Raw genomic sequence first — 19,931 nt, 5'->3', positions numbered from 1 at the left:
TAATACATATTTTATCGATATTATAAATGGCAATGAATCAAAGTAGCATTAAACTTTGATTTTCACTAAATCAATGAAAATGTGAAACACAGTTTAAAACTTCTATACCAACTTTACAGTATCGGGATTTTTTTTCGCATTCTTCCCTTATAATGTCATCATTAAAAAAAAGTCGGGTTTCTATTTAGATATTTTCATTATTTCATGCAAGAAAACAATGTTAGAAAACAAGATTTTTACTAAAAATCCTAATTAAGTTCGAAAAAAAATTCAATGGGAAATACTGGTACATGTATTCAATAGTTCGGATTACCATGTAACGTATCCGCTTTAGAGTTTATGAAAGAATTGACGCATGCGTGAAAAGTCGTAACCCGCTCTATTTCCTGTTCAAGTTGGTTCTCGCTTATTGACAAATATTAAAACCTTTAGTATCGGTAATTAATGCTAAAGTGTAAACAGAATAACCAAGTTTTGAATACTAATAACACAATCCTACCAAAAATGTAAAAAATTGTTTGACAGTGCATCAGATGATGTAAACAAACAGAGGAAAACACGGGTTGCTATAAACGCCATTGCTGCATGGTTCAAAATCTTTCACCGAAGTAAAGAACCAAACAAATTTTGTAGGTATGAAGTTATGATTACTGTATCCCTTCATAAGGCAAACGATTTAAAATATATGAAAACATGACACGTTATTTCAAAGTATAGGTCGGTGAATTTAATTGCAAATCAGAAATTTGTTTGAACTTTTTGAAATATATTCATGATACTGATGCTAAGATTGGTGATAAAGTAGAAGACTAGTCAATTTTCTAACAAATGAGTTATCTTATAAAAGGACACAATGGCAGCTGCTGTTGAGAATGATATTGAGGAATTTATTCGAAACCAGAAAGCAAAACTGCAGCAGGAGAGGCAGTATCTGTCGGTAAGATTTTGCATGATGTTTTTCATTTACTCAAGTTAAATTAAAAGTATGTAGAAATTTAAGCCCACAAGTTTTATAATATTCTTACAAATTTTGTAAAGCTGAATCACATTTTTTAAACAACATGAATGATTTGAATGAATGCTTTAAAGTGTGAATTGTTTTATCAATATGAATTGCATGCTTAACTTAACTGGTGTTGAGAAGACTCTTAACAAGCTGTTTAGCCAAACCAATCATTTCATACAAATATGTCCATGTTCTTCACTTAGTGTAATGCTATTGCTAGAGTAGAACTTCATAGAATGCATTACTACTGGGAACATTGATATGAGGTGCAAATTCTGAATTAATACTAACTCATAATAGTTTGAATATCACTTTTTCACCATGATCTGATACATGCAAGATGACAAGAAATTTCATTTTAACAATAGCTCACTGTGAATACATAGTTTCATTTAAAAAAAGAATGCCTCCTCATATTGAGTGGGAACCTCTACTACAGATAATCACATTCTTACTGTCAGATACCGGTATGTTATAAAACATGAATTTTGCATTTAACATGGATCATTATCACATTTTTCCCAATGAAGTGACCACAGTGTAATATTTATTTTAAAAACGATTTGTACTTTCATTGTTCTCTTCACTACATAACCTTTTTTGGTTGAAACTTGAATCTCTTGATATATTAGGCTATGTAGATTTTTGTTTTCATCTTGCCTCAATATAGAAGACTTCTTAAATATCCAGACTTCTTCTGTGTTGTTTATATTTTTGTTTAATTCATTTAAATAAACTAATATAAGCTCACCTTTGATAGACCCCTGAGTCTATTACAATCATTAGTAAATTTATTCAATCTCTGCAACTCCCCAACCTTTTGACCCTGTACACATTGAATCCCAGGAGGAGGAGAGAAGTGATAAAAGGGGGCGTAGACAGTGGGGAAGACCAACAGAAACACATTATGCTAATGAGGTAGGAGGGGCAAATCTAGTTACAGAAAAATCTTCAGGAATTTAGTTTTACTTCAATGGGAAATAAAATAGCAAAAATTCAAGTACATTTTATAACTTGACATTATGCTGTTAAGCTCATTAAGGGAGGAAAAAAAAAATTAAGATAGGGTTTGAAAAACCAAAAGGTTTCATCAAATTATTTTCAGAGAGAATCTCCAGGTGGTCTACCACTTACAAATGAAAAAGCAAAATCTAAGCAACAGCAGTTGAGAGAGGAAAGAAAGAGAGAATATAATGAACTCTTAAACAGGAAACAGGTATCAGATTCAGTGCTCACTGCTCTACTACACCATGCACTTAACATTTTTCATCACCACTTGCTGAAAGTTTTATGTCATTCCAAATAAAATGATCTCTCTCTCTCTCTCTCTCCTCTCTCTATCTCTCCTTCTTTCTCTCTATTCAATTTATAACACTGAACATTGACATAAAGTGTTAACATTTAAGCATATATATCTTTATTGTTTTGATATTTATAATTAATTACAATTTGCACTTTGAAATAGATAATTAAGCACAAGTTTCACTGTGTTATGCTATGTACACACATATATATGTAGAATAAAACCAACTCTAAAGCACCTGAAAATAACAAAGAGCAGATCATAGATATTCCCACAGAAAAGGACAACGATCCTACCCATCAAAACGGGACAGACAGTAACAATAACACACAGCAGGTGATTGCGCAATAGATCAGTGTTGAATTTTATGTTGTATTTTATTGTATGCATGAGGTTATAGGTAGATAAAAAGGGGGCTATACTCACAATGTCAAAAGACCAACAAACATTGCCAAGTTTATTACCCCCCCCCCCCCCCCCCCAAAAAAAAAAAACAAAGCAAAAAACAAAACCTCAAAAAACTGACACCATAAATATTAAGATAACTTTATTAAATATATTGCATCCGGCAAAACATTGTCTCTTTCAGGATCTGCTACCACAAAAGTTCTTTTTTTTTTTTTTACATGTCACTTGTTTAGTTTTAACCATCTCTTTTTCACAAGCCTTAGATTTTTTTATTTAAAGTAAAGTGCCAGTTTTTTGTCAAATGTTAGAAGTGCTCATATTTGCACAGTATTTTAGTCTGTAGAATGAGATCTGCATGAAATCATTTCATCATTATCCCATCAAAATATTTATAACATTTATGTATTTGTTGTAATGGTGTTTGTGTATATCTCTGGTGTTAGAATTTGTCACTACTACTAAAATCTGTTATAAATGTGCATACATTGTAGAAAATTGTTATAAATGTATATACATGTACTGCTACCTGTATTAAAAACCTGTATTATTTGCTTTTACCATCTTAATGTGCTTGCTAGCAAAATGGTTTTGCAATAGTAAAACATTGCGTGTCAAGGATTTTATACCTAATATATCAGTACATTTTTTCGCAATTTTTGCTTGGCTGAATTGTGGTGTTGGCGTTGTATTCTCTGTATATTAACTAGATGTTTAGAATTTACTCAATCTAGGCATACTGTTTAGTGTGCTTTGTGCAAATTGTGGATTTTTTAAAACTACTTTTTGGGTAGACATTGATAATGTCATAATTATGTTGAAAAACAGATGCTTGTATGTACTATATGTATTAGTAGTAGCTTTTAAGCTAGAATTTTAGAAAATTTGTCTAAATTATGAGAGCCATTGAGAGTTTATATCTTATTTTGTTACAATGAAATAAAAAGCATCAGACAGGAGGACTTCAACAACAGAGTCCCAGGAAACCGGACTTGGACTATAATGAGATTGAGCGCAAGTTCCAAGAACAGAAGAGGCGGGAGTTTAATGAATATGTAAATAGAGTAAGTCAATTTTTTTTATCCCTTTAAAAGAAGCAGGGATATTTTGTTTTATCAAGTTTTTATTAAGAATTGTAACAGTCACATTAAATTCAAGGATGCCATTGAGAGCCTTTTAGGGTATTTATTTTTTGGGTTAGCAGTCAGAGAATTCTTAATTGCAAAAATAATATATACATTTTAAACTTATACTGGGTTAAAATTAAAGCAAGTTTGTTAGTGAGTGTATATACCATTATGTTAATCACTTGTGTATGCATGGGTTTATGTGTTTTTATTGATTTTAGCCAAAATTCAAGAAAGCTCCCACCCCACCTCAGTCAGGGATGAAGTTTGGAGAATATGAAGATTTTAGAAAAAGGGTGGAGCAGCAGCGAAAAGAAGAGTACCGGTCAGAGCTAGAAAAGGTAAGAGGACAATCAATGGAGTTTGGACAGATATGTGTAGTGATGAAAAATTGTCAAAAAATTAGCATTTCCTTAGGAAACCTCTCAAAATCCTACTTGTATACACACTGAAATGAAACTTTGGTTTCTTTGAACAGCACATGCACTTAATACACTTGTATTGCATGCAAAACTCTTGATTCTGTTTTAGCAAACTCTGGAACAAGCCATGATCAGGGCTCAAGGAGATATACCACGGATAGGCACAAAGCCCAATATTTCTCAGGAAGAATTAAACAATATCGCTCAAGAAAAACAGAGACGAGATCTCCGAGACAAAATGGTGGAGGATAAAAGGATCAGGGAATTTGAGAGGATGCTGCATATGTCTCATCATGATGAGAGACTGACGGATTACATGGAGCAGGTGAGATGAAATAGACAGTGTGTTAATACATGTATATGATAATGAGTTTTTGTGTTACCTATGTAGCACTGATAGAAATTTTCTAGAAATGAACAATGAAATATTAAACAAAACAACTGTCTGTAGGTATCAGTAGTTCTGTAGGTTTGTGGTGCAGAAGCTGGCTGGTTGTTAAAATAAAGAAAACCAAAATTAATATTTATTTGGACAAAACCACCATTCTTCTTTATTGAAACCATTACATATGGTCTTCCTCCACCAAAAAACAAACCAAAAAAATCATGATAGTTCATAGTGTAATACACTGTATATCTGGGTTGTTTTTTTTTGTGTCTCACAAAATTTGCGAAAATGGGAAAATTTGTGTATCATTTTTAATTTGTGTCAGTCATTTTTTCCTTATTAAAAAGCTTCTTATAGAAAATAATGCTGGTTATAATTTCTGCGAATTCAATAATTTCTGATTTAAAAGAGATCGCGAAAAAAGGTGAAAATTAGATCATCACAAAAATTACGGGATATACGGTAATTGTATATGTGATATTAATATCAACTAAAACAAGTACCCAGTACCGGTAAATGAACATGAGAAAGAATTTTATCTTTACATGATACAAATTTTCCAGCAAACTTGATCGTCAAAGGTATAAAGACATATATGTACAAAATAACTTACAGATTATTATTGCATAGACAACAACTAGACGAGACTAGCATTTATAAATTAGTGAAAAATTATTCTGTTTATTTTCATTTATTGCTTTTACTCTAAGTTTTTAGCTTGTGTGTGCATTTTTTGAAAACCTTTTTTACACCACAGGAGAGGAATAGAATTATCGAAGACTATCCACTTAGGGAACAAGATATTCTAGCCATGTTTCAAAGGCAGATAGAGGAAAAAGAGAGAAGGAAGCAAAATGAGGCACGAGAAAGAGAATTAGAGAAAAAACAATTAGAATTTGAGAGGAAACTGGATCAAAATTACTCGCAAGATAGAAATGATTTTGGTTTCCAGGTATTTTCGGTGCAGTTGTACTGACATTCAAGTGTGTTACTAATATACTTGAAACTGATATATGTACCTTTTTCAGAGAGTCAGAAATATTTTTGAATGACTTTAATATGGATATTTTTTTGAGGAAAAAGGAGAGATGTTTTTGTTTAGTATCTGTTGTCATAGAGGAAAGCATATTGATAATAAAAATAGTGTAGTAATTATGATCAAGAGATCACTAGGTATGATGTGATTATGATGAGAAAAATCTAAGGCTTGTTCTTGTTGTCTGGCACTTTTGGTCAGCCTTTCTTGATTTGCACTTTGAAGTTTGTTAACTATTTTGCTTGGTATACAGTTACAATTATTTATGAATATGTTCTACGTATTACATGCAGTATATACCATCATTGCAAACCACAGCCATTATGTTTTGATCCTCTCCCATTTGGCCATGCATGGTTGCATGAGAAGAGAATATCTTTTACTGGTAGTTTATTAAAGTAAGGTTGACTAATGCAAATAAATTCTTAATATAAATATTTCTAGACTGTGGCTTGAGATGATGAGTATATGTATTAAAAATCTTAGAAATATCTATTCCTGTGACTTTTAACAACACTTATGCTTCTAAATTTTCTTAACCTTAATTTACAAATGTATTTATTTTGATTGTATGCTTAATTTACAAATGTATTTATTTTGATTGTATGCAATCTAATTACGGTATCTAGTGTTTATATAAGTATCAAAAACATTACAAGTGATTCTAACTTTTCAGTTGAATTTAAATATTCAGGGTAGGAATGCTGCTCGTTCTGAGCCCCCTCCCCCTGGGCGTAGAGGTGACCAGTATGATGCCCCCAGACAGCAGTCAGAGTATGCCCCCCCTCGCAGGGGGGCTCGCTCTCCACCCAGACAGGACTACTCTCCCAGACAGGAAGAACGTGAAGGATTCACAGAGCGACTCCACAAGATATATGAGGATGAGAGGCGACAGGATTACCAGAACCATGTACAACAGGTTAGTGAACAGAGTCTCAGAGAGGTGAGCTTTATTGGCTCTTTGTGTCCATATAAAGACAACTGTGGCCTACCTAAATTATACAAGGCTTTGGTAGGTTTCACAAACAAAAGGAACCTGAGTATCCCATCAGAAGCAATATCAAAGGAGAAAAATTGAAGAAATCATTATTTAAGCTCATTTTTTCAGAGTATTTAAAGAGTTATTTATTTTATAACTTGACTGTTGCAAGTCTTAATATTTTTAAAATTCAGTCGGAATCTGATCCTCCATTCAGTCATAGACTAGGTGGATATGAAACACATAGGAACAAGCTGAAAACTCAGAGAATCCTAGAGACCCAGCAGCATATGGAGGAGGTACCTCTACCCCCACCCCCACCCTACCCTCTCTCTCCTTTAATCATTAATACACAGTCTCTGGTCTTTGTGTGGTGTTCTAAACTCTACCATGTTTGCATTCTGACTTTGAAAAAAGTAGTGCATCACAAATGAAAACTCTCTTCTGATTATTGATAATGTGAAAGAGTGATGAGGCTTGGTTGTAACACTCTCAGTGGGCTGAAATACATTACAGTGTGAAGATCTATAATAACCTTTCTGTCTGTACCTGTGATAAATATTCACTGAATGAGAATGCTATGATAGTTGCTGAATCTTTGAGTCATAATTGTCATTAGAAAACTGACAAAAAAATATTCATCCAGCACAAATATCTGAACTACATTTTACTGCTTTTACCTTTTCTGTTCTTTATTTTTTATAATCTGTGTGATTGTTACTTTAACTAGCAACAAACACTGTTTAAGACTTTGAATATTTGTTTTCTTTGTTAAGAATGACAATGTTTCATTTCTTTCCATGCATGTCTAACTTTCTCTTTAATATGGACAATATTTTTGCAAGAGATAAAATGTATCTGAATGCTGATAAATATTCATGTTATGTTTAAATCAAGCATTTTTGATATGATTGTTGTTTTTTTGTTTTTTAAAATAATTTTTGTGGAATCATATGCAATTCCTGGTTTTCTGAGTTTTGTCACCTATTTTTGTTGTCAATGCACCAGAGAAATGCTCAAGCCACAAATCGTAGCTGGAATGAACCAGAGGACACGGAGAGTGGCCTCCCTTTGGGTAATGACTTTAACCATAAACAGAAGATGGAGGTCCAGAGAAATCGAGAGTATAATGAATTTCTGAAGAAGGTATTCATTGCACAGCATGACGTAGCGTTTTTTTTTTTCACAACTTTTGTTTACTATTTTTTGTTATTGGTTATTTTGTTGAATCAAGATTACTGTGCAAATGTAAACACATACAGAATAGCTTAGAGTTGTTGATAAGAATAGTATAAGAATTTTTTTTTATAGAATATTATTCCCCATTCCCTTTTCAATTTAATGAGCAGAAGAGTGAACTTTATGGAATAGTATAATTAAGCACAGAAACCCAACTGTATTAGTGTTCTGTTGTATTAGCTGTACATTGAAACTTGTTATGCATTATGTTTGATTTTTCAAAGAAAACATTTCTCTGTTAAGATGAAACACAGTTTTCTATAAAGACCTTTAACTTTGCCACACCAAAAATAATCATTGGAACTGTTTACTTTGGAAGTTAAGCCTTTACCCTTATATTGATTTTTTTAAAAAATACTGATCAATAATTGCAGCAGTTTCATCAGGGAAATAGACCTAAACAGTGGGTTTTTGTGTGTGTGTGTTTCTTGAAAAATCAAACTTAGCATGTCGTTAACACTGAATTTTCAAATGATTGTGACAGACAATTGGATGTACAAGTTCTGCTTTTAGCTTTTGTATGGCATGGTAAGTGATAGGTACTGTGTGTGTGTATAAACACAAATTTAGAGTACTGTAGAGATAAGTCACATTCTTTTATTATCAGAAATATGATAAAAACAGAGCCCCTGCAGGAAAACAAAGGGGTAGTACTCTCTCCCTCGGACAATACGAGGACGAGAAGAAAAGGTTACAACAAGAGCGACAACGAGAGTACCGAGAGCTGATGGACAAGGTAGCTCCGCCCACTAACCCTGCTATTAGCCTATTAGCACATCTATCACTTGTGTATAATTGCATCTAGACTTTATAATTTTTTTGGTTTTCATCTACTCACAAGGAATTTTTCTGCACATCTATTTAAAATGTTTTCTAAGCATTGCTGTATGTGTAAAAACTGAGCAAAAAACATCCTTTGTTCTATTTTTTGATAAACAAAACTCAAAACTGACAGAAAATTCCCAGATTTGAATTCTTTGCAATAGATTCCTCTTTAGTTACTTTTGTGTACCACATTTTAGCGTGTCTACTATCATTCCATGAAGAGAAAGGATAAAAACAAGCTGCCGTCACTACGAAATAACGCAAAGATAAGGCAGCATCCGTTAGTAGTGTACCGGGAACAGGTTAATGAGCTGTTAAAATCTCTTGATGAAATCGAAGAGAATGAGGTACCTGAAAATGTTCTCAGAGAGTACATTAAAAAAATTAAACAAAAGAAAAACTTAATAGAGGAAAATTACCGTCTGCAGCAACAGGTATTACGTATGCAGCATGCATGGCCAAAATTATAACATCTAAAATTTGTGCAGCATTCAGGTCTTTATGTTTTAGTAACTGAAGCCTAATGAAACTTGGAACTTGCATGAAAGGACTGAAAGATCTGACCTTGGAGCAATTACCGACCAACACTTGATTAATTGCATTGTCTATTTTACTGTGTGAATTTAACTTGATTGAACAGTGTATCTTTTGATTGCTTTTTTCCTTTTTACTCCTAAACTTTTTTGCACAATTGATTTAGTGTCATAAAGATATTGCTGATGCCTGTATGAACTTTTCTTCATGTTTATATTTAAATCAAAAACTAAAGATAAAAGATTGACACACTTGAATTGAATGTACTTTTAAAACTTAGTTGTTCATTGTATTCTATACATGTATATTTTCACATTTACAATAAAGATTTGTGGTTTTTGTTTTCAAGTTTTCACAACCTGTTTGAAGTTAAATGTATCGTATCTGTAGATTGCATTCTCTACACCATTGAGTTCAAGCATTGCCTTTGACTTTGATTTCATATGAATTTTATTTGTATCTTGTAGATCCTATTGTAGAAATGTTTTGAACGTATTGTGTTTATAACTTTCATTTGGCACTCTTTATTTGATTACCGTCTGCATCTTTTGTCACAAAGTGTTGCAGATTTGGTCGATACAGAATAGTAAATTTAGTTTGATATGCATGTTTTGCAGAAAGAACAAGAACGGAATAGAGGGCGACGTGGGGAGCCCACAAGATCCAAATCTCCGGATAACTTCTTCTCTGGTTTCGGAAAACATGATGAGGAGCGAAATAAACTCAACGTGGAGAGAAAGAAGGAATACAACCACATGCTGGCAGAGGTAGAGTAGTGTCCTATACCATATAACATATAATCTGCTGTTTATTTCCCTGTTGTATCATCCAAAATTGTTGATGTTGTTAATGTGGAGATAGATAATTATGTGAATAGTCTCTGTGAGATGACAGGAGCTTGTTGTACACTTACTAGCTGTCTACTGTATGTATGATTCCAGCAAGGTCGAGCTTTGATAGGGGTGGCTAGAACTGTGGCCTCTTCATTTGACAGTCTCTATGATGATGATGGGGTAAAGAAATTTGTTCAGAAGTGATGACCGCCAGTCCTTGCTCTGTCAATTGCTAGGGCTAACTTGCTGCTGTTAAAATAAATAAATCTCTCTCTCTCTCTCTCTCTCTCTCTCTCTCTCTCTCTCTCTCTCTCTCTCTCTCCATGAACACATGTACATTTCATTCAAATGTAGGTTTAGGTAAAGTCTTCTGCTATTCCTCTCTCTATTCTTTTCAATGCTCTGCTTGGCATTGTACTTCAGCTTTGTAATTTAATTGAAGATGCAGATTTAGAAGCATTTGCAAGGAAGTTATATGAAAATATGTACTGGTAATTGCTAGATCTCTATAACTGTATAGAGTTGATGTAAATATAAACTGTTTTTAGCTCACCTGAGCTGAAAGCTCAAGTGAGCTATTCTGATCACATTTTGTCTGTCGTCCGTCTGTCCGTCTGTCCGTCCGTCTGTCCGTCCGTCCGTCTGTCCGTAAACTTTTCACATTTTCAACATCTTCTCAAGAACTACTAGGCCAATTTCAACCAAACTTGGCACAAATCATCCTTAGGCAAAGGGGATTCAAAGTTGTGAACATTAAGGGTCACACCCATTTTCAAGGGGAGATAATTAGAAATTAATGAAAAATTTCGAGAAATTTTCAAAAATCTTCTCCTCAAGAACCAGAAAGCCAGGAAAGCTGAAACTTGTGTGGAAGCATCCTCAGGTAGTGTAGATTCAAAGTTGTGAAAATCATGACCCCCGGGGGTAGGGTGGGGCCACAATGGGGGGTCGAAGTTTTACATAGGAATATATAGAGTAAATCTTTAAAAATCTTCTTCTCAGAAACTAAACAGCCAGGAAAGCTGAAACTTGTGTGGAAGCATCCTCAGGTAGTGTAGATTCAAAGTTGTGAAAATCTTGACCCCCGGTGGTAGGGTGGGGCCACAATGGGGGGTCGAAGTTTTACATAGGAATATATAGAGTAAATCTTTAAAAAATCTTCTTCTTAGAAACTAATCAGCCAGGAAAGCTGAAACTTGTGTGGAAGCATCCTCAGGTAGTGTAGATTCAAATTTGTGAAAATCATGACCCCCAGGGGTAGGGTGGGGCCACAGTGGGGGGTCGAAGTTTCACATAGGAATATATAGAGTAAATCTTTAAAAATCTTCTTCTTAGAAACTAATCAGCCAGGAAAGCTGAAACTTGTGTGGAAGCATCCTCAGGTAGTGTAGATTCAAAGTTGTGAAAATCATGACCCCTGGGGTTAGGTTGGGGCCACAATGGAGTGTCGAAGTTTTACATAGGAATATATAGAGTAAATCTTTAAAAATCTTCTTCTCAGAAACTAATCAGCCAGGAAAGCTGAAACTTGTGTGGAAGCATCCTCAGGTAGTGTAGATTCAAAGTTGTGAAAATCATGATCCCTAGGGGTAGGGTGAGGCCACATTGGGGGGGGGGGGGGGTGTTAAAATTTTACATAGGAATATATAGAGTAAATCTTTAAAAATCTTCTTCTCAGAAACTAATCAGCCAGGAAAGCTGAAACTTGTGGGAAGTATCTTCAGGTAGTGTAGATTCAAAGTTGTGAAAATCATGACCCCTGGGGGTAGGGTGAGGCCACATAGGGGGGGGGGGGTGTTAAAGTTTTACATAGGAATAAAGAGTAAATCTTTAAAAATCTTCTTCTCAGAAATTAATCAGCAAGATGATTCTTTATAATTGTTAAGACTTTGGCTCCAGGACAATTCTTCGGCCTCACAAGAAGGTTCAGAGTTTGATGTAGCAAAATATCCCATATATAAACAATTGTAAAGGATCTTTTTGAGAACTGCAATACTCAACATGTGATATGACTATAAAATTGAAGCAGGCAGCTATTTTTTCATTAGAATCTTTTTTTATTACTGTTTTGGGTTATTGCCCTTGATTTATTGATTCTTTATTATTTTAATTAATGCATCCACTGTTAACCAATTATTGTGATGATTATTTTTATACAATAATAAATATTCAATGTATATAAGTTGTTTTGCATAAGTAGTTTTGGGTTAGGCTGGATTAGTTTGTTTATTTTTGATTTCCAATTTTTAGATACTATGAATTATTTTAGGCCGGCACATATATAGGGACAGTGTCTATTGCTTTGTACCGAGCGACTGTTTGGGGTTAAACTTGAACAGGTACGGAGAGATTGAGGGTGTTAACATCCCTGGTCTATCTAATCTTCGTGTTTTTCTAACCAACGATAGAGAATGTGTGGTCATTTCTGCCCTGTATTGCATTAATACAAGTGTGCGGTCATACCTGCTTGTATTGGTGGTGATTGCGGCGCCTGCGTTAGGTTGAGCTGTTGGCGCAAGTGTGCGGTCATCCCTGCTTGCGTTATCTCTGCTTGCGTTAACGTTTGTACCTGTTGAGTTGCGTAGGTGTGCGGTCATCCCTGCCTGCGTAACGTTGAGTCCCTATATATGTGCAGGAGCGGTGATTAAAGTCTGCTCTTGTAAATATTGGCAGCAATCAGGGCTATCCGAGTTCCAAGGGGGAAAAATGGATTTTATTTATACAGGATCTACATGTATTAATGTACATTGTCCAGATTGTATTATGACTCCATTAAGCTGACTTTATCATACCTGTTGTTCCTCAGGTGAGCGATGTGGCCCATGGGCCTCTTGTTTAAATGGAGGTGTAACGGAGTAAGACATTATGTCCAGTAGGTTTACCATCAAAGATCCTAATATATTGTGTGTGTTCCTATACAAAATGAATTATAGTGGGAATAGGATTTCAGAACTGAAATACCAGTAAATGATTTATGATTGCCAATTGCTTCAAAATTTTTTGGTCAAACTACTCAAACATCAAAATCATGTCAGATTATCTGGTTGTTTTTCCAAAGCAATTTCAATCTTTTAATTTTGAAAAGAATATTCATTCAAATCTGGCACCGATTTATTAACACACACAATCACGAACTTCATCATTTCTGAACAAATTATGAGTGTTACTAAGAACATCACTAAAATACTACATGTACATGTACTACCAAAACTTATGTAGGCCGCACCCACCATCTGTAGTGTGTGTGTTCTACAGGCATCCCCCCTCCCACTGCTAAACCCCAACCTTCCCCCTTTCCCCTTATTAACTTCCACCCTCCCGTTGAGTGAGAAGTCGGGCTGTATTTCACTGATTCTGATTTGACCTGTGTCCTGTTTCAGCACTCTGAAGCTCTGGCAAGTGTTGTTAGAAGTCTAACTTCACTGACCCAGAAAGATAGTCCGCTGGACGCTCTGGAAGAGGTAGAGTGGTCGATTGTCTGGCCCGGAGGTTATAAAGCTTGGCGAGTACAAACTCAATGCTCCAACTCATACTATGTGCTCAAACTCATACTCTGTACTCCAAATATATACCCAATCTCAAAATTCCATATTTATTTACGTATGAGCACGAGTATGAATTTTGAAGCATGAAATTTGAGTACGTACTTTGAAGTGTAATGATCTCCAGGTCCGATATAGACTGTGTATAGGGATTTCACCAGTGTGACACCTGTAGAGAATGAACTGTGTGTGACACAAACTAAGTTTATCCCAATGAGTTCATGAATTGATTCTTTTGTTTTGTAGTTATTTTGTAGAATCTGTAGAAAAAACTATTGAATGCATGACCCTATTCATATTTTAATAAGTATATCATGAAGTTTCAGTGTGTTAGTAGAAGTAATAAATTTGGGTGAATCTAGAAACTCATTAACCTTTGGAGATACTTATAAAAAAATCTTTGTAAATATTTCTTTAAATCAGAAGCAAAGAGCTAAATGTTTCTATACTATATATACAAGAACAAGATCAAGTAATAAAAGTATGACAAATCATACAATCAAAGAACTTAAACTAAACAGAGGCAAAATAAAATTCATTTCCTTCAATGTTTATAAACTGGATTGAATAATTGCATCAAAAATAAATTAGCATTTAATTTTAAACGTAATTTGAGCATTGTGATTTGCAGGAGTTACCACGGCGAGGGCGACCCAGGGACCCACCCCAGGAGGTAGGGAAAAGTTCATTTCATATTCAAATTGAGAATGAAATTTATCGCTAAAGAGTTTTTGACACAATCTTACCAAATATTCGAATCTTGCTTGCAGCGAGAAGATACCCCACCCAGAGAACCTGAGATCTACGAGGCCAGTTTACATGGGCTCAGACAACATGATTCAGCTGAGGTCAGTATTGCAGTTTAAGATTATGAGATTATGAATATGGTTCAAAGTATATTGAATAGTAGCCGAGTGAAATTCGTAATTATTTATCAATTACAAAACAGAGTTGTTTATCCTTTGATTTTGCCTTCAAGAATAACTCATTCAGAAATACAAAAGATAGTTATCAACAGAGCATTACTCTGCCAAGTATGTGTACAATATTTTATTGAATTTCATGTGAATTTTGCTTCACATGAATTTCACAGGAAGTTTTTACATGCAAATAAGAGAATACAAAGTATTGATGCAAAATTCACCCAAATTATGTATGAGTGCTCTTTTTCTTTTATATTCACATGAAAAATGTCATGAATTTCTTGTGAGGCGCTATTGCCCTTGTAATCATTTATAATCTTTAGGTTCAAGAATTTTTCCTGTAAATTACAGGTACGGAAGAAACAAACAAGAAATGATGAATACAATGATTTTCTGAAGCAGAATAGAGAGAAGGAGAAACACAAATATGACAAGCAGAAATACGGAGAGTCGGTGAGTCTGGTTTGCTACAAGTTCTGTACTCCACAGGGGTTACTGGCCGTACTGCATGGAATGGGGGCAGGGAAAGCTTAATCAGGGTGGGGTACAGGACTAGTAGTCCACAGTGATGCTCCTAACATACTCAAGTTGTGTACTAATGATTAACATGCAAGTTTATGTACAGTGATGGGCAAGTTTATCTTGATGTAATAAACCTATAAGCAGAGTTTAAATTGGGGGGGGGGGGGGTCCCTGTTTTTATACAACCTGAAAGAGCTGAGTCTGTTGTTTTAAGGTGTTTTCATAATGGTTTTGTAAGAGTTTATTGTTAGAGTTCAGTGTGAATTTCTGTTTAAGTAGGGTAGAAAGATTTATATATACATGTTGCTTATATACTCAAATCTATATCAAATTGAGGTAGTAGATTGAAGAATGTTGCTAAGCAGGTGTTTTACAGATAATGAAAGTTAGACATGCTTGTTGTCCCATTTTTTGCACTTTCTTGAAGTTAGAAGAGCCTCTTAGTTTTGTTCTGGTCTACCACATAGTTTGTGAACATAGGCAAGTGCTCCTAATGGAAGAGGAGGGGGTGACAGCATGGACTCATCAGGATTTATTCAGATATCTATTAGCAACCAATATGATTGCAAATAAAGCCCTTATTTTGATATCAGTACTGTTAATTAAAGTGACAGAGTAGATTTATTATATTCCAGGTTAGACTAGAAATCAATACGGCCTAGCCATTACACTGAGTGTTATTAACATTATCATAAAAATAACTCCTTAAGTTTCCTTGGTCAGCTCATCAATGATGAATGGTATTGATCCCTGGAATAGATGAGGCCACTACTGCCTCCATAGGTACATGTTTACAATTTTTACACACCTTTATGTGAAAGGTGATTCTCTAATCGGCGCCTGGTCAGTGCGATTGTTGTCATTGCTCAAGGAGTTTGAATTGTAGCAGGATTATTACAGAGTCAGTCATGTTGATGGATGTTGATTCCTTGAATCTTGCAAGTATATTTAATATCCTAGATGACTTGTATGTAATGCTGGAGACCTTTTGAATGGTGTGCTGTGTACTTGGTTTCTGCATGCTCGCTGTAGTGACTTCTAACAGTTGTAGTGACTTGTTTGTTTCACATGCTGATCTTTTAGCCTGGTTTGTCTTGATCTTTGGCTTTGAAAATAGCTCACAGTGAAATTACAGTATTGTAGTATAAGATCTATATAATATTGGAAGTAAATTTTGTGCGAGTGCAGTTCTGACAGAAGCAGTTAGCTTGGTTATGAGGACTACTGTATACAGCAAAATATTTGCTCCTGTTTTATTATTTTCATCCTTATCGCCCTTGTTGTCAGCTGGCAGATTTAAGACAGAATGAATTCCAATGTCCCAAATTATTTCTCTTTAAAGCACAACTGTGTCTTGGCTAATTTAAGATGGGGCAAAACTGTTTGCAAGTGTAGAAGGGCGAAAATTACACAGGGCGAAAATAACACTGTATACAGTATTTTCTCATTCTTTTATGTTGCATTAGTCATTTCATTACGGCAAAGTTTGGCCTATTTCTTAGAATAATGACGCATTTCGTGATGGAGGAGGCTCTATCAGATAACTGCTCTTATAGGTACATTATCAACATGAGTATGGTTTGTTTTAAGGGGGATTAATTTGCTAATCAACTGCTTCAGAGATTTGCCTTTTTGTTTGATTGTACAAAGTTAACTTATTGTTTTCCCTATGTCTTTTCTGAATGTTGATGATTGTAAACTTAACAGAATCCAAGAGGCATTAGAGATCGACCCTCCTCTGAACCCCAGGTAATTTGATATCACCTGTGCACCTGAGTGATCCCCCCTTTGTATGCATCGGCTTTATAGTTATTTGCCTGTCTGCTCTGATCCCTTGATTTTTCATCTTTTCAAAAAAAACCTTTGCATTCAGACTGAGAGTCACTGACTTAATTTCTGTTTCACTCTAATCACAGTGGAATAGATGAATGTTTATATATATATATATATATATGTAATTAAACATCTGTAGAAAGTATAGTGTTAGGAATAAACAAGCTCTGGAGATTAGGACTGTGTTAATGACTGTAGCTGTCATATGTGACTTTCTTCTGTTAGTCCCTTGAATGGTCACATAAGACAGTCTATACTGTATTTGTATAATCTGTCCATCACACCTTACGGTTTCCTCCCAGCACAGAGATATATACCTGTTCATTACAGAACTGTATCTGTTAGATTTAGCAGGTTAAATGTATTGTAGGCTAGTAGAAATTGGAATGTTTTAAGTTTACAGTGTATAAATACTCACTTCTTCGTTGTGTGTTTAGGGGATATGGAGGGGGGGGGGAGGCAAGAAGAATGGGGTGCATGGCTTATGTGTGTGCATGTGCTGTCTTTGATGCATGACACCCAGAACATAGACTAACTCTGAATGTGTTGGTGGTGCTCCTATCTGCTTTTGTTTATTCTAATGCATTGCATGAAATGTTTATGATTTTAATTTTTAACCCACTTTCTGCATCAACAGCCAACGGATGGAATCTATGCCACACTGCCTGGGTTACATTACAACGGCTCGGCCGAGGTAATCACTGTTCCTGCACCTTTCAGTTTAACAAACCAGCTCTCTTCTCTGAAAGATTTTTTTAATCTTAATAAAAAATATCTTTTCAAGTTATAAGGGTTTCTATTAATTGATAATCATCACAGCAGCTCACCATTAAACAGTGAGCTACATTAAAACTGTTCTTATTATTTAGAACTTTTATGTGATTATTTTTGTTTAATAAATAGAATTATTTGTGCATTTTTTCTCCTTGAAATTTGAAATGTTTTTTAAATTAATATATTTTTTTTTAATTACCATAGTTTTTTTTAAACCTGTTCTCGTTTTCAAAGGTTTATTTATTTCAAGATTCAAAGTTTTTCTCTTGTTGATTTTAATGTTACTAGAAAAGAAAGATTGACGTTAGAAATAAAGAGTACAACGAATTTTTACGAAACAGTCAGGAAAATCTGTCTGTAAGTAATAATCATCGGCCCTCAGTCTACCACTGTAACTCCTTACCTTTTTCATGGCTTAGTGCAGCACCATGTCTCTTTGTAGCTGGTTTGTTACCTTTGTCAATATTTCACTTCTCAGTATTGTGTGTAAACACATCCTTAGATTCTTCAAGTTTTCTTGTGGAACATTTCTTAAATTCAACGAACATTTTGATTGATACCATGTTTTTCTACATGATATATATATAATAACCTTTATATCTAAACTACATGTATTACCCATCTGAAATATCTTCATTGTATACCTAGATAGGATATTTTGCAGAAACATGTCTTTGTTTTTTTGTTACCCATTTAACAAAAAAAAATCTAAGAATATATATAGTCATCATTGAAAATAATTACGTGTACATGTACTGTAAGTTTAAGTAAAGTTGTATTTTAAAGGTTCTTTTACATATGTGTTATCATAGCTTTACTACAGCTTGCAATCATAGATGGTAAAGGTTCCTTCAATTTTTTCTGAACTTCTATTTATAAATTTTAAAGTAACCAGAGTATTTATTCTTTATTTTTATGGAATCAAGAGTTTTGCAGTATCAATATGTATATAAATTCATAGCAAAGAAATTTTCCAGTTCATGGTATGGAAAAGTATATTAAAATGACCAACTAAGATAAGTATCTTAGAAAACTGGTCTTGGGCTGTAACTAAAGCCTATGTTTTGTCTGTAGAGAAGAAGGGGAGGTAACAGACCCCCTCCCGGGCCCCGCCGGGGCTGGCAGTCCCCAGGCAATGATGACGGGAGGGACCGGAGACGGAGAGAAGAACCTGCATATAGGTGTGTATGTTGATATTATTGAGGTTGAATATTTACTTTCTCTACAACAAAATCCTTTAGTTTTCCAAATTTTATTTTGCATGAACAGCAAGAGAATAACAGAATCATTCATTATTATGAGTGTTGGATGGTGAAATTCCACCGAGTGGACAAAAGTCACGGTCAAGGACAAGGCTTTGCTTAGTCCTACACAGTGAAATTTGGCATCGAGGTAGAATTATACTATCTCACACGCCTATATAATGAATGATTATATTTATCTCACATTATTTTACATTAGATTGCGATATTTGACAACTGTCTGTTATGACGTTCATAAATTTACTTTTGGTTTTTCCCTCTACTGCTACATAAAGTGTAAGTCAGATAGAGAGCATACAACATTTTTTTTCAATGAAATTATGGTAAGACATACTTCATGGATTGGTATATTCCATCTTTTATCATTTCCTTATAGCAGACAATGTTTATTTATGTTTTACAGTGGTGTTCTAATACATAGTGTAAGACAGAAAAATATCACTCTGCTCTTGTGCACCTGACAAACCTATCTCACACCGTTGATAGAGGGTTATTTTCCCTCCATGTAAAGCTAAAAAAGTTCTTCTACTGGTAGATCCATGTATATACCTGTACAGCAATTTTTATGCATAATTGAAAATATGTTATTTCAATTTTTTTGTTTTATTTAGGCAAGATGATCGTGACAGAAGACTAAAGTCTTATAACAGTGATGGGGCCATTAATAGAGCGGTGAGGAATCTGGAAACTTACACTTAGAAAGCTTGTGTTTTTGACTGATTCTGCTAAAAGCTATGATAGCCTGATATGGTGCTGTATTCAGGTTTATTTTCTGTTTTATAGGGAAATGACAGACGCTATGATGATGACGATGATGATGATAGGTAATGTACAACATTTTTGTTGATTATATACAGTGTCTATTTATTCTCTCTTCAACTACAATTATAATGTTTTGAAGTTTGATTGTGAAATAAATTGCCATTTTAGATGATGGAATAATTGATCATGAATTGTAATTAAGCTTGTATGTGTTTA

At 34.5% G+C, this 19,931-nt stretch overlaps 1 protein-coding gene across 44 annotated transcripts in view; it reads left to right on the top strand.

Annotated features, from left to right (window-relative positions):
• Nucleotides 1-358: 358 nt before the first annotated feature.
• The window catches only part of LOC128168179 (centrosome and spindle pole associated protein 1-like), a 50,381-nt gene continuing 30,808 nt past the window's right edge, over nucleotides 359-19,931 (top strand). For 26 of the 44 annotated variants that reach the window (XM_052834324.1, XM_052834320.1, XM_052834316.1 and 23 more), the window contains exons 1-24: nucleotides 359-633; nucleotides 848-937; nucleotides 1,853-1,924; nucleotides 2,112-2,222; nucleotides 2,526-2,645; nucleotides 3,662-3,778; nucleotides 4,063-4,182; nucleotides 4,373-4,588; nucleotides 5,409-5,603; nucleotides 6,382-6,606; nucleotides 6,861-6,965; nucleotides 7,675-7,812; nucleotides 8,513-8,641; nucleotides 8,928-9,164; nucleotides 9,882-10,031; nucleotides 14,271-14,312; nucleotides 14,410-14,487; nucleotides 14,914-15,015; nucleotides 16,792-16,833; nucleotides 17,555-17,611; nucleotides 17,980-18,048; nucleotides 18,766-18,872; nucleotides 19,565-19,625; nucleotides 19,737-19,777. In XM_052834324.1, the coding sequence (XP_052690284.1) occupies nucleotides 854-937; nucleotides 1,853-1,924; nucleotides 2,112-2,222; nucleotides 2,526-2,645; nucleotides 3,662-3,778; nucleotides 4,063-4,182; nucleotides 4,373-4,588; nucleotides 5,409-5,603; nucleotides 6,382-6,606; nucleotides 6,861-6,965; nucleotides 7,675-7,812; nucleotides 8,513-8,641; nucleotides 8,928-9,164; nucleotides 9,882-10,031; nucleotides 14,271-14,312; nucleotides 14,410-14,487; nucleotides 14,914-15,015; nucleotides 16,792-16,833; nucleotides 17,555-17,611; nucleotides 17,980-18,048; nucleotides 18,766-18,872; nucleotides 19,565-19,625; nucleotides 19,737-19,777 (2,618 nt within the window). In that variant the 5' untranslated portion in view covers nucleotides 359-633; nucleotides 848-853. The remainder of the gene's footprint in view (nucleotides 634-847; nucleotides 938-1,852; nucleotides 1,925-2,111; nucleotides 2,223-2,525; nucleotides 2,646-3,661; nucleotides 3,779-4,062; nucleotides 4,183-4,372; nucleotides 4,589-5,408; nucleotides 5,604-6,381; nucleotides 6,607-6,860; nucleotides 6,966-7,674; nucleotides 7,813-8,512; nucleotides 8,642-8,927; nucleotides 9,165-9,881; nucleotides 10,032-14,270; nucleotides 14,313-14,409; nucleotides 14,488-14,913; nucleotides 15,016-16,791; nucleotides 16,834-17,554; nucleotides 17,612-17,979; nucleotides 18,049-18,765; nucleotides 18,873-19,564; nucleotides 19,626-19,736; nucleotides 19,778-19,931) is intronic. The other 18 variants (XM_052834315.1, XM_052834334.1, XM_052834341.1 and 15 more) reach the window with 18 other exon arrangements.

Source organism: Crassostrea angulata, chromosome 10 (genome assembly GCF_025612915.1).
Source record: "Crassostrea angulata isolate pt1a10 chromosome 10, ASM2561291v2, whole genome shotgun sequence".
NCBI lineage: Eukaryota > Metazoa > Mollusca > Bivalvia > Ostreida > Ostreidae > Magallana > Magallana angulata.
The sequence above is the reverse complement of the archived record's forward strand: the minus strand, read 5'-3'. Positions and strand labels throughout refer to the sequence as shown.